At 40.7% G+C, this 12,439-nt stretch overlaps 1 protein-coding gene across 1 annotated transcript in view; it reads right to left on the minus strand.

Moving 5' to 3' along the window:
- Positions 1–12,439, minus strand: part of Ccnb3 (cyclin B3) — a 44,695-nt gene that overhangs the window by 8,695 nt on the left and 23,561 nt on the right. The window contains exons 4-7 of the mRNA XM_036174532.1: positions 10,569–10,887; positions 7,875–10,451; positions 4,434–4,547; positions 217–309 (exon numbers count right to left, since the gene is read on the minus strand). Coding sequence (XP_036030425.1) covers positions 217–309; positions 4,434–4,547; positions 7,875–10,451; positions 10,569–10,887 — 3,103 coding nt within the window. The remainder of the gene's footprint in view (positions 1–216; positions 310–4,433; positions 4,548–7,874; positions 10,452–10,568; positions 10,888–12,439) is intronic.

Raw genomic sequence — 12,439 nt, forward strand, 5'->3', positions numbered from 1 at the left:
AAATCATGAACATTTAAGCCAAATGCCAGTAGCAGCCATCAGGTTTTACATTGTATTTACTTGTCTTCAGGTCTTATTTTGCCATCCAAATAATAAATTCCTAGAAATCAGGACTACAGCTTCTTCAGCTCTATAGATGCAGTATGCTTTTAGCATGTTTGATTTGAAATGAAAAAGAGAACAACGGTTTCTCAAGGCAGGAATTCCCAGTCTTACCTGAACTTCCACCAACCAGTCCACAAGAATGGCTCTCATATCACTGGTGAGTTCCAACTGTCTGTCCATGTATTTCGTGACTATGAACTTTTCCTGGCATTGTTGAAAAAGAAATGTTAATAAACTATTCTTGTACTTCAAAATTTTAACACTTAACTTCTTTTTCATGGTTCTAACACACTACTTTCAACTGGCATCATATGTCAGCATATCAGAGTATCCTTTTCTGAACAAGTTCTGTTAGGGTCCAAGATGATGGGGCCTGCTGAGCTGGCAGGAGACTGGGAGGGGGCACCTGTTGATTAGTTGTCCCTAAGCTGTGGTTTTCCTGAGAATTGCTTGCTCAGCTCCAGCCTCTTCTAGTTAAGGCCTGGTCCATGTCAGGGCTGCCAAGGAAGCCTGTTATGGCCCTGGTTTGGCCACCTGGTCCTTTCAGTTCAAGCTATCTTTGGGAAATGGACATATAAAATATTTAAGTGTCAGAAGAGATATTGGGAATCCCACCCATGGCTGTCGATGAATACTATAAGAGTTGCAATACTTCTTTGCAATTCAGTCTAAAACAGAATGCCATGCTGTACAGACCAATGCTTTTTCAACTTTGACATACATATGTAGTACCCAAATGTCTTGTAAAGCTTCATACTTTGATTTAGAAAACTAAGCTTAGTTTCTACATTTATGTCAAGATTTCCAATGAGAAGCACCAGAGCCAGTCTACTCACCTGCCTGATGCCTCAGCCACCCCATTGGCCATTCTGTGGACCAGGTGGTACCCTGTGAGCTCAAACTCAGGCATGGACCCAGGGCTAGTCTATGATCCACCCCACCCACTGTGTTACCCAAAGATCCCGTAGCACCTATGAGTACAACTCTAGGTATAGACCTTTAGCCCAGCCTACATCCCACCCACCTCCACACAAAGATGGTGTAACATTCTGTGCCCTACCTTCAGGGAGCACCTTCCACTCCCACTGAGATCCCTGCCCCTGCTACTCAAGGACTACCTGTAGATCTGGGTGAGTGAGCCCTCACAGACTTCTGAAGATCAGCCATAAGAATCTTCTAGCTGCAGATGGTCTGCTCCTGGGCTCAGAAGTTACACCTATTCCTAGCTTAAATGGGATTGCTTATGACATTCCATTTAAACATCAACAGAGTTGCTCCAATACTGAGCTCCAAGCACCATTCCACAATCCGATAAGTTGGAGCAGCAGCAAACAAGAATCCAAACACCCATGCAATGAAGGTGAGAGCCTATACCAAGGAAAACCACCAACCCTTTAACTCCATATGCCTAGGTCACATCACAAAAACAAACAAAAAATCCACACTGGAATCATAGACTTCATCTCTACTGGCTAGCTTTCCTAATTCTGAAAAGTGCTGTGCATGTTACCAGGGAAGAAATTTAATCATCAGTCTCACCCAGCTTTGAGCCCTGCAAGCTATAATAACCAATAGCAAAATATTTCCCCTGGTACAATGGTGGACTGAATGTTATGGAAGTAACCAAACACATTCTGATTGGTTGTAAGGCCTGCTCCACAAGACGGAAGCCATACCTGGCACCATTACTGGGACCAAAAACCAGGGGCTAGACTGACTTAAAGGAGAACCTAACTGCTCTTCTGATGAAAGTACATAGTATTAAATCAACTCCCAATGACTTAATGCTACATCCATAGATTACATACATCTCTCAACCCTCATCAGAGAAGCTTCTTTTAGTATAAGGCAGTTAACTGAGACCCACAATGTGCCAAATATATATCATTGAATGCTCAGTCTCAAATGGCTCAGGGAGGCTTGTAGAAGAGGGGGTAGAAAGACTGTAAGAGTCAGAGATGATGGATGATTATACTGAAACAGTATTTTCCAAGCATAATCCATATGAATTCATAGTGGTTGTGATGGCATGCACAAAGACCTGCACAAGTTCTACCCAGACAAAATCCCAGCATGGAGGCAGGAAGTAAGCATGAAATTCTACTTCTTGCTGAGGAGCTATTGGCAATTGATAGCTTCTGGGGGAGGGAAAACCAATTTTCTTTAAGAATGTGATTCTTGGTATATCAACCACACTCCAAGGGTGGCCACGAAATCTTAAGGCAACATATATTTGAATTGATGGGCTTAGAAAAAGAAGACACAAATTTGGGTGCTTATGAAAGTAGGGATGGATCTAAGAGGAGCTGGAAAAGAGTATGAATATGATCAAAACACATTGATTGAAATTCTCAAAGAATTAATAAAATATCTTTTAAAAAAGGATTTCAGAGAAGAGTGGGGCTTATGCGGGGACACTTTGCTCAGCCTGGAAGGACCTGCCTATACTGAATCCACCAGGTTGAGCTGAATCCCCAGGGGAGTCTTGGCCCTGGAGGAGATGGGAATGGGGGGAGGGTTGGGAGAGGACAGGGGAACCCATGGCTGATATGTAAAATTAAATTAAATTTAAAAAAAATAAAAGGAATAAAATTTTCAGAGAAGAGAAAGAAGGCATTGAGTTGGATGGGCAGGGGGGTGGAGAGGATCTGGGAGGAGATGAGGGAAGGCAAACCATGACCAGAATACACTGTATGAAGTATGGTTCACATGGTAAAGTATTACATGATGCCAAGAATATATAGCAGCCAGGAAACACAGAGACCAAAGGGGCTACGGTCCCCAAATACCCTCTATAAGCATTCATCTGATAACTGAATTGCCTCTTACAAAACTCACCTCCTAAAAGTTATGCTACCTGCTAATATCACCTCAGGCTAGGGACCAGGCCTTTGTGGAACATTCTGGATCCAAATAATAGCATAAGAAATCCTGGGAAAGCTGAAATTTGTTATCAAATGGGTAGAAATATGGGCATCCCAATACCTCATCTATGTTTGACATATGGAGTTGGTGCATTATTCCGTAAGTAAGCCCTTTATCTGAGGGATCTGATGTGAAATTTGGGAGCTCAGTGTCAGAATCTAGTCAAGCTATTGAATAGTTAATTGTGTTAGAGAAATGGGCAATTTCTGCTTTACAAAATGTTGTATTAGCTTTGGATGAAAAAATCAACTCTAATCCCTAAAGAAATAAAAATTACAACTTACATTACCTTAAAAACGAACATACTGTATGAAAAAAAATCTCTTCAAAAAAATAAAATGAAATAAAAACTAGGAAACAGCCCCCCCCCCCGTGGGTCAAAAGATTGTTCAAGGTTCCTGAATAAACTGCAGAAAGAAGAGCTCGGTGTTGCATCTTCCTTGCTGGTCAAGGCGGTCGCGACAAATCCCCAACCCTTAACTTATTTTTTGTACTTTATGATAGATGAAAAGCAATACACATTCAGTAGATACATAATTACTGGCTTTTAATTTTGATCTTTTTCAGGGCTAAAAATATGTGGTACAATCCTATCTCAGCAACTGGGTAGCTTCATTAATCTATACTTTACAGTGAACATTGTGGCTGAGACTGGATATTTCAATTTATAGTGAGGTTATCTAGATATTATCCTCTTTATATGTCAAGAAGTGTCTGTATATTAGAAAAGGCATGGACTTGAAAATCAGGAAATCAATTCTCTCTAGAGAGAGTGTGAGATACTCATCATAGAGAGTCTGCTAAAACTTCTATTTGGGAGATGATCTTGTTCTTACATGTTTCATTGAAAAAGAGAAGAAAATTTGGAACTAAAGAATGTTTAAAACACACTTTCATTTTCAAAAGCAAAGAATATTGCACCAAATTGGAAATTTGAAACAATGGATGTGATTATTACATACAAAGCCAGAAACATGGGGAAACAAAGAAAAGGATCTCTAACAGAAGTTATTCAGAGACAAGCTACTAATGGTGTTTCTATCTTAGACTGTCTGATCAGCAGTTAGATGTTGTAAGGTCATGGTCTTCATGGTAATCAGACTTTTGTTTCTATTTCAATTCTACCATGTACTATGGATGACTCTGGTTATTTTCCCCTAAAATGTAAAAAGGAGATAATAATCTCCACCATCAAGCAATCTTTGGAAGAATTAAGATAATGTGTACAAATCCTTTAACATAATGATCAGCTCACAATAAGCTACTAATAGATGTCATTCACAGATACTGTTATTTTCAACATCATTATCCGCACCCCCCTTCAATTTTTATGCTGAAGGAGAAAATGAGAAGGAAATGAGAACTAGAAACCACTGTCCACCTCCAGCAACCTACGTACCCACCTCTCTCTGCTTCAAGTAAGTGAAGATTTCCTTGGTATATATAGTGTTGCGTGTTAGATCCTCATCTTCCTTTTCAATACTTTCCACTGTGTCACTGTCTTCCAGCATGATTATCTGTTAGAACAAAAGACGAAAAATTTGAGTGCATGTTCTATGACGTTTCCATCTATCTGGCATTCAACAGTGATTACTTTGGCAGGAGACTAGTTAGAAAGGGACAAGAGAGAGCCGGGCGGTGGTGGCGCAGGCTTTTAATCCCAGCACTCGGGAGGTAGAGTCAGGTGGATCTCTGTGAGTTCGAGGCCAGCCTGGTCTACAGAGTGAGTTCCAGGAAAGGTGCAAAACTACACAGAGAAACCCTGTCTTGAAAAATCAGAAAGAAAGAAAGGAAGGAAGGAAGGAAGGAAGGAAGGAAGGAAGGAAGGAAGGAAGGAAGGAAGGAAGGAAAGAAAAAGAAAAGAAAGGGAGGGAGGAAGGGACAAGAGAAACTTTCTAGAGGTAGTGGAAATGTTTTGTACTCGCTAATTTATTCGCTTGTATTGATTTGTGCATTTTTACCATATATAAATTTTAGCTTAAAAAAGTCTTTTGGAGCCCATTCCCTGTGGTGGGATAACTTGCTCAGCCTTGATACAATGGAGAGGGGCTAGGCTCTCCTTCAGCTTGGTATGCCAGACTTTGTCGACTACCATGGGAGGCCTTACCCACTCTGAGGAGTGGATGGGGGTAGAGCGGGAGGGAGGTGAGGAGGCGGGAGAAGGGGAGGGAGGGGAACTGGGGTTGGTATGTAAAATGGAAAAAATTTTAATAAATAAATATATTTTTTTAAAAAAGTCTCTCCTATGCCTGGTGGCAGAGCACACGCCTTTAATCCCAGCACTCAGGAGGCAGAGGCAGGCGGGTGTCTGTGAGTTCGAGGCCAGCCTGGTCTACAGAGTGAGCTCCAGGACAGGCACCAAAGCTACACAGAGAAACCCTGTCTCGAAAAAAACAAAAAGAAATTCTCTCTCTTTCATTTCTGCCTACAAGATGCACTGGGATAAAGGTGGAACAGAAGTTGTGGGAATGGCCAATCAATGACTGGTCCAGTCTGAGACCCATGCCATGAAAGGGAGCCCAACCCTGAAACTGCCTGGAGTGCCAGGATGCAGAGGTTGGATAGCCCAGATACTTAGGATAGAACCAAATATGACTGGGAAAAATATCAATGTAATGACGCCAAATGATATTCAGCTATACTCATAGATTTGTGCCTAGCCCAATTGTCATTAGAGAGCCTTCATCCAGCCACTGATGGAAACAGATGCAGAGAACCACATCCAAACATTAGGCAGAACTTGGGGGAATCCTGCAGACAAAGAGGAGGAAAGATTGTGGGAGCCAGAGGGATCAAAGACATCAAAAAAAAAAAAAACGCACAGAATCAACTAAATCTGGGCTTATAGGAGTCACAGAAACTGAGCTGAGCACCAGGGTCTGACCTAGACACACTGCATATATGTTACAGTTGTGTAACTTCTTGTGGGACTCCTAATAGTGGGAGCAGGGCCTGTCTCTGACTCTTTTGCCTGCTTTTGGGACCCTTTTCCTCCTACTGGGTTGGTTACCTTCTTCAGCCTTAATATGAGGGTAGGTGCCTAGTCTTACTGCAACTTGGTATGTCATGTTTAGCTGATATTCTTGGGAGGCCTGCCCTTTTATAAATAGAAAAGGAAGAGGAGTGTATGAGGGGACAGAGGGGAGGTGGTAGCAGGAACTTGGAGGAGAAAAGGGAAGGGAAACAGTGGTTGGGGTGTAAATAATAATAATAATAATAATAATAATAATAATAATAATAATAATAGGAAAAAAAGAGTTAAAAGCTTAGTTCATGGGCTGGAGAGGTGGCTCAGAGGTTAAGAGCACCGACTGCTCTTCCAGAGGTCCTGAGTTCAATTCCCAGAAACCACATGGTGGCTCACAACCATCTGTAATGAAGTCTGGTGCCCTCTTCTGTGTATATAATAAATAAATAAATCTTTTTTAAAAAGCTAAGTTCATAATACTCATTTCACTTCACTGTCTTCTACTATTGTTCCTCAAGTTTCAAGTATTTTAGACTATCACAGATCATGTCTTGGCCCTGCAATTTGCATACTGTCCAGCAAATACTATTTGCTTAGCATATGCATGTTCTGCCCCAGGAACAAGGTACCTTCTTTACATATAACTTTAAGCCTCTCTTTTCGTTTTATATGTGTGTGTGTGTGTGTGTGTGTGTGTGTGTGTGTGTGTGTGTGTGTGTTTTACCTGAATGCCACGTATGTGCACCATGTACATGCAGTGCCTGTGGTGGCCAGAAGGCATTAGATCCCCCTGAAATTGGACTAACAGTTGTAAGAAGCCATGTAGGTGCAGAGAACTGAACCTGAGTCCTCTGCAGAAACAGCAAGTACTCTTCACTACCGAGCCATCTCTCCAGCCCCAATTCAAGCCTCTGTTGTGGCAGCATTTTTATTTTGTTATTTCAGCTCTGTCAACTGCCTTTAACATGTCATGTTATGCCCCAATACTTTGATCTGCTCTGACTCATCTTAGTAGCTTTTTCCTGCCTCTCAACCTTTATCTAAGTTGCTTTGCTTCTAAATAGGGCTTGTTTCGCCCTCAGCTTGATAAATATCATTCCTTTATTTCATTCTTGTAATTTATAACTTAAATACTTCCCTCCTTGGGATATATATCTCAACATTCTTGGCCTTAGTAAGTATAAATACTTTCTTACTGCTACGCTTCATCACTACAAAATCAGAAATTAAAGGTATCCTATAATTTAATATAAGAGGAACATTTCAAAGTTCCTAGTAAATTTTTCCCATCTCATAGGTAACCTCAGGGCATGAAAGATGAGAAAGAAGAGATTATGTGTATTACCTCTCATTAAATAAAATCAGAAGTTAACCAAAGAATTATCATTTCTCACTAAGTGGCGGCTCCTTCCACAACACAGTACACACTGCTTAGTTGCTTAAGCAGCACATCAAATAAAACACTTTTTGAGGTATTGGAATGATGGCTCAGTGGCTAAGAGCACCCACTGCTCTTTCAAAGACCCCGAGTTCAGTCCCTAGCACCCATTCTAGGCAGCTCACAACTGACTATAACTACAGCTCCAGGGGTTTTCGATGTCTCTGGCTTATACAGGCACCTGAAGTCACATGCAAGACAGACAGACAGACAGACAGACACACACACACACACACACACACACACACATACATGTGTGCATACTTTATTAAAATATTCCTTAAATAATCTCTTTGGGGGTTAGGGTTGTGAACTTATGGCAGAGCATGCACTTTGTCCTGGTTTCAATATCCAAAACCAAATAAAAATTAGATGAAGCACCTTACCTAAATTAGATAAAATACCTTATCTAATATAAGACAAAAGAGAAATCAATACCTCAGGCTGTCTTCCGCCGACAGCTAACTGAAGGTCATGAGAATCAGATTCATATGGACTGGAGTTCATAACAGGACTGAAGCTCTCTATAATGGGCATGACAGCACTGGAATTGTCTGTTTGGGATTCTAAAGCATTGCTGGACACATAAGGGTTATTCTCATGGTGAGAGACAAGGAATGATTTGAAAAAAGCCTCCTCATCAATAATAGTAGTCTCTTCCAAAGCTGGCATATCTGTGAAGAACAACTGGTCTGCAGCAGTGAGTCCCTCGTTCAGTGCCAACGTCTCTGTAGACTCCTCAACAGTTAATGTCTTTCTGGTTCCATCATCCTTCTCAATGTCAGGCTTATGATCAAAGGTCCAAGACTCCTGGAAGCTTGCCTTCTCAATGCTGGGATTCTCTGTTAAGGCCAATGACTCCTTCAGGCTCACCTGTGTTTGAGTGCTAGGGTTCTCCTGCAAAGCCAAGGGCTTCTCCAGAGTAGACTCTGTCTCAATTTTAGGTTTCTCCACCAATTCCAATACTTCATTCAAGAAAACCTCTGCATCACTGGGTGCTTTCTCCTGAGAGGTCAAGACTACATTCTCCACATTGGGCTTCTTCACTATGACCAGCAACTCCTTCAGAACAGTCACCAACTCAGCTCCAGTCTTCTCCTGTGAATCCAAGGGCCCTTTCAGAGTTGCCTCTTCCTTGATGCTGGTTGTCTCCTGCGAGGTCAAGAATTTCTTGTAGTGAGCTTCTGTGTCAGTGCACTTCTTGAGGAAAGCCTCCTTCATAGAATTATCTTGTGTGGTCAATGGCTCCAGGAGCACAGCCATCTTCTCTATGCTGAGCTCCTCCTGAACATTTAAAGGTTCCTCAGAGGCCTCCTCCTTAGTGCTGAAGAACTTTTGAAAGTGTGGTGAATGATGACTAGATTCATCAACATCACCACTGCTAGTCTCTTCCAATACCTTCTTAAAGACAAATTCCTGCTCTAGAGCAATGGGCCTCTCTTGGCTCGATTCCTCAGTACAAGGATATCCGTCCTTACAAAAGAGCTTTCTTAAAAAGGACTCTTCTTCGGAAACACTGTCCTGTGAGTTGAGCAGTTTTTTGTGGGAGTCATTTTCTCTATCAGTCTTCTCTTGCAAGTTCAAAGACTGCTGGAATTTAAATGGATCTTCATCAGCAGAACTACCAGGGAAAACCAACTCTGGACAGAAAAGTATCTTGTTATCATTTAAAGTCCCTGACTCTTGACTGGTGGTCTTCTCCTCTGAGGCCAATGGCATTGGGGTGGGTAGTTTCTGTGGAATGGAGTACTTTTCATTCAGTGAAGCTGTATTCTCTTGGAAGCTAGTTATAGTCTCATTCCTAAGTGATCCAGGCTTTTTAGAGAACAAATTCTTAGGGTCATTAAACTTTTCTAGCCACTCGGACTGTGCTGGCCAGAGGGGAATTATGTGAGGAGCACACTTTTTTTTCAGTAAATCTGTATTTTCTTTCTTAAAGGGCATTGGCTCCTTAGTCAGTGGCTCTGCTCCTGAAGTGGCTGTCTGTAATACTAGTGGATTTTTTAAATGGAACACTGTCCCTTGAGTAACAGTCTGCTGCATCTCTAAAGTTAAAGGCTTCTGGGTGGAGGCTGGCTCCTCCATGATGTGCCTTTTCTTAAAAGCTGGTGCAAATGTAAAATGTGGCTCCTCCTCAATTGGACGTTTTTGTGGGGCATGGAGCTTCTTCAACTTGGACAATACCCCAGGACTAGTGTGCCTCTTTTGTAATGCAGACGGACGCTGGGAAGTGGGCTCTTTCTCTGTGGTAGAGCTCTTAAAGGACAATGGCTCACTGGTGACTGGCTCTTGCGCTGCAGGGTTATTGAGATGTCTCTTTTTAGTGAGACCCTGCTGCTTCTTTAAAGGGGAGTGCTTCTTCATGCCAGGGGCTTCTTCCATCCTGTGCCACTTCTTCAAAGCTGGAGCGATGTGAACATGCAACACCTCCTCCTCAGTAGTGGGCTTCTTCAGAGCCAAGGACTTCTCCACAGAGGACACCGCCACATGCGCCATGTGCTTATCTGGTAATGCAGACGGCCCTTGGAAATGGGCACCTTTCTTGGAGGTAGACTTCTTAAAGGACAATGGCTCATGTTCATGGGTGACTGGCTTAAAAGAGGATAGCTTTTTTGTGTGGGTTGCTTCATTGGTAGTATGTTTCCCCTTAAATCCAACTGGTTCTGTGTCATCTTCACTATTTGTATTTTCTTGTAACACCCATGGCTTCTTAAAGATGGTTGCCTCCTCTTGAGCATTATATTTCTCTTGCAGTAAAGAGGGCTCCTGTGACAAAGACTTCATCTCAGTGGTAGGATTCTTTTTCTTGAAAACTGGCTTTCTAATTACTGACTTCTCTCTACTTGTTACCATCTTTACTTCTAATAATTTCTTCTTGAATGAACTCTTCCCTCGAATAGTATGCTTCTCTTCTGGAATAGCATATTTATTCTTTAAAGATAATGGACTTGAGGTGAGAGTCGCATTCAAGGTGAGAGTTGCCTTCCTGGTGACAGGCTTCTTTAAATCAATCATCTGTAGATAGAAATAATTAGTAGAATTTTAGTCTTTCCTAAACAATAGCTTCTGGTGAAGCTGCATCTCTGAAAATACATATCTCTGAAGAAAACTATGATTCCCTAAGGATACTACCTTCTCAGTGATGTCTGCTTCTTTGGGCTTATCCTTCCTTTTCGAAGTCATCGGCTCTATATCAAACTCATTGTAATCTTCAGTCTCCTCCAGCAAGGTTAGTGGCTCCTCCACTAAAAATGTCTCCTGATGACATGCACAACTCTGTAATGTCTTCTTCACAAGGCTTGTCTCTTCAGTAGCAGATTCCTCATTGAAAACTAATGTCTTTTGAAAGACAGATGGTTCCTTAGTAGTTAGTGTTTTAGACTTGGTGGGTATATCCAGAATAAACTGTCTCTCCATGTTTGACAGTGAGGTGACAAGTCCAAACTTAGAACTGTAAATGAAACAAAGTGTGGGTAAGAAAAATGTAACTCCTAGTCCTCACTCACTACTTCATTCTGTTGCTACATTAACTAAAAGAAAGAGAAAGAGCTTCAACCCCAAGATAGTACAGAGTATTAAAAAAAAAAGATGTAAACCATACTGAATCAAGTTAGTTGCACACACCTACATCCTTATACTTTTCTACTTTTCCCATGAGATCCATGTTATACGGTCTCACATATGGTTTGCTACCATTATTTATATACAAAATTTCTATTATAATCATTTAGATGAGTCACCTGCCTATGTATTGATCACTCTCATTAGAAACAGTTATTTATCTTTGTCTATCAGCATCATGCCTCTGATAAAATGCAGGTTGAAATTATTGTTGTTTGAAGACTAATGAGAGATGAAGGCTGGTAATTAACATTGCTGGTATCTAACAACGTTCTCTGTACCAAGGAGGATTCAGAAGATGGTTTCTCAAAGAAGGGGACAGAGAGATCAAAATAGAGATGTGTCACATATGTCAGACCTAAACCTCTGTTCTGAATAGTATTTCATGATTAATGAGAGTGATTAACTTAGCATAATCAAACCATTTGAAGAATACAAGTCAAAATAAGAACAAAAGGGAAGAGTAAAACCACCATCCTGAACACCAGGTATAAATGCCTCCAAATATTACATATCACATGATTCAATTCACACAAAATATATAGGATTCTAGGGTGTAGAGCAGTGGTTCTCAACCTGTGGGTCAACCCCTTTTGGGTGTTGAACAACCCTTTCACAGGGGTAACCAAAGTACATCAGAAAACATGGATGATTCATAACAGTAGCAAAATTATAGTTATGAAGTAGCAACAAAAATAATTTTGTGGTTGGGGTCCCTACAACATGAACTGTACTAAAGGGTCACAGCATTAAGAATGTTGAGAACCACTGGTGTAGGGAAAGTTGGTAAGTAAACTCCTAGATATGGTTTTGTTGTGAATATGTTGACACCTTTTAACCATACATAGTGGTACTATCTCTAGAACTATTTTTTAAAGCACTGTATTATAAAAGATAACAATTAATTAAAGTAAATGCCTTATTAAGATTCTGCTTGACAAAACAGGCTTTCCTGATGAGGACATTAAGAAGTCATCTCCAGGTCTTCAGATAATGTAGGTACAATAAGAACATACATTGTTAGGAGCTAGTCTGTCAAGATTCAAATCTTGTGTCCTCATTTAGAACCTAGGTAACCTTGGGCAAATTAATTCAGTGTTTCAAGTTTCCTACTTATAAAATGAAGATAAAAGTAATATCTATTTAATAAGCTTGATTTGAAAAAATAATATGCTTAATGACACTTAAAGGAACATTAAGAACAGTTCATTGGAATTATATAATTTAGAGAAAATGAACAAATTTTAGAAGTAACAAACTACCAAAGCTCATTAAAGAAGAAATAAAAATTTAATTAGAATTGTATCATGTAAAGGAATTGAATTAGCAACTGAATAAACTAACCACAAAGAAGAGTTCAGGCTCAGATGGCTTCACTGGTG

This window comes from Onychomys torridus, chromosome X, assembly GCF_903995425.1.
Source record: "Onychomys torridus chromosome X, mOncTor1.1, whole genome shotgun sequence".
NCBI lineage: Eukaryota > Metazoa > Chordata > Mammalia > Rodentia > Cricetidae > Onychomys > Onychomys torridus.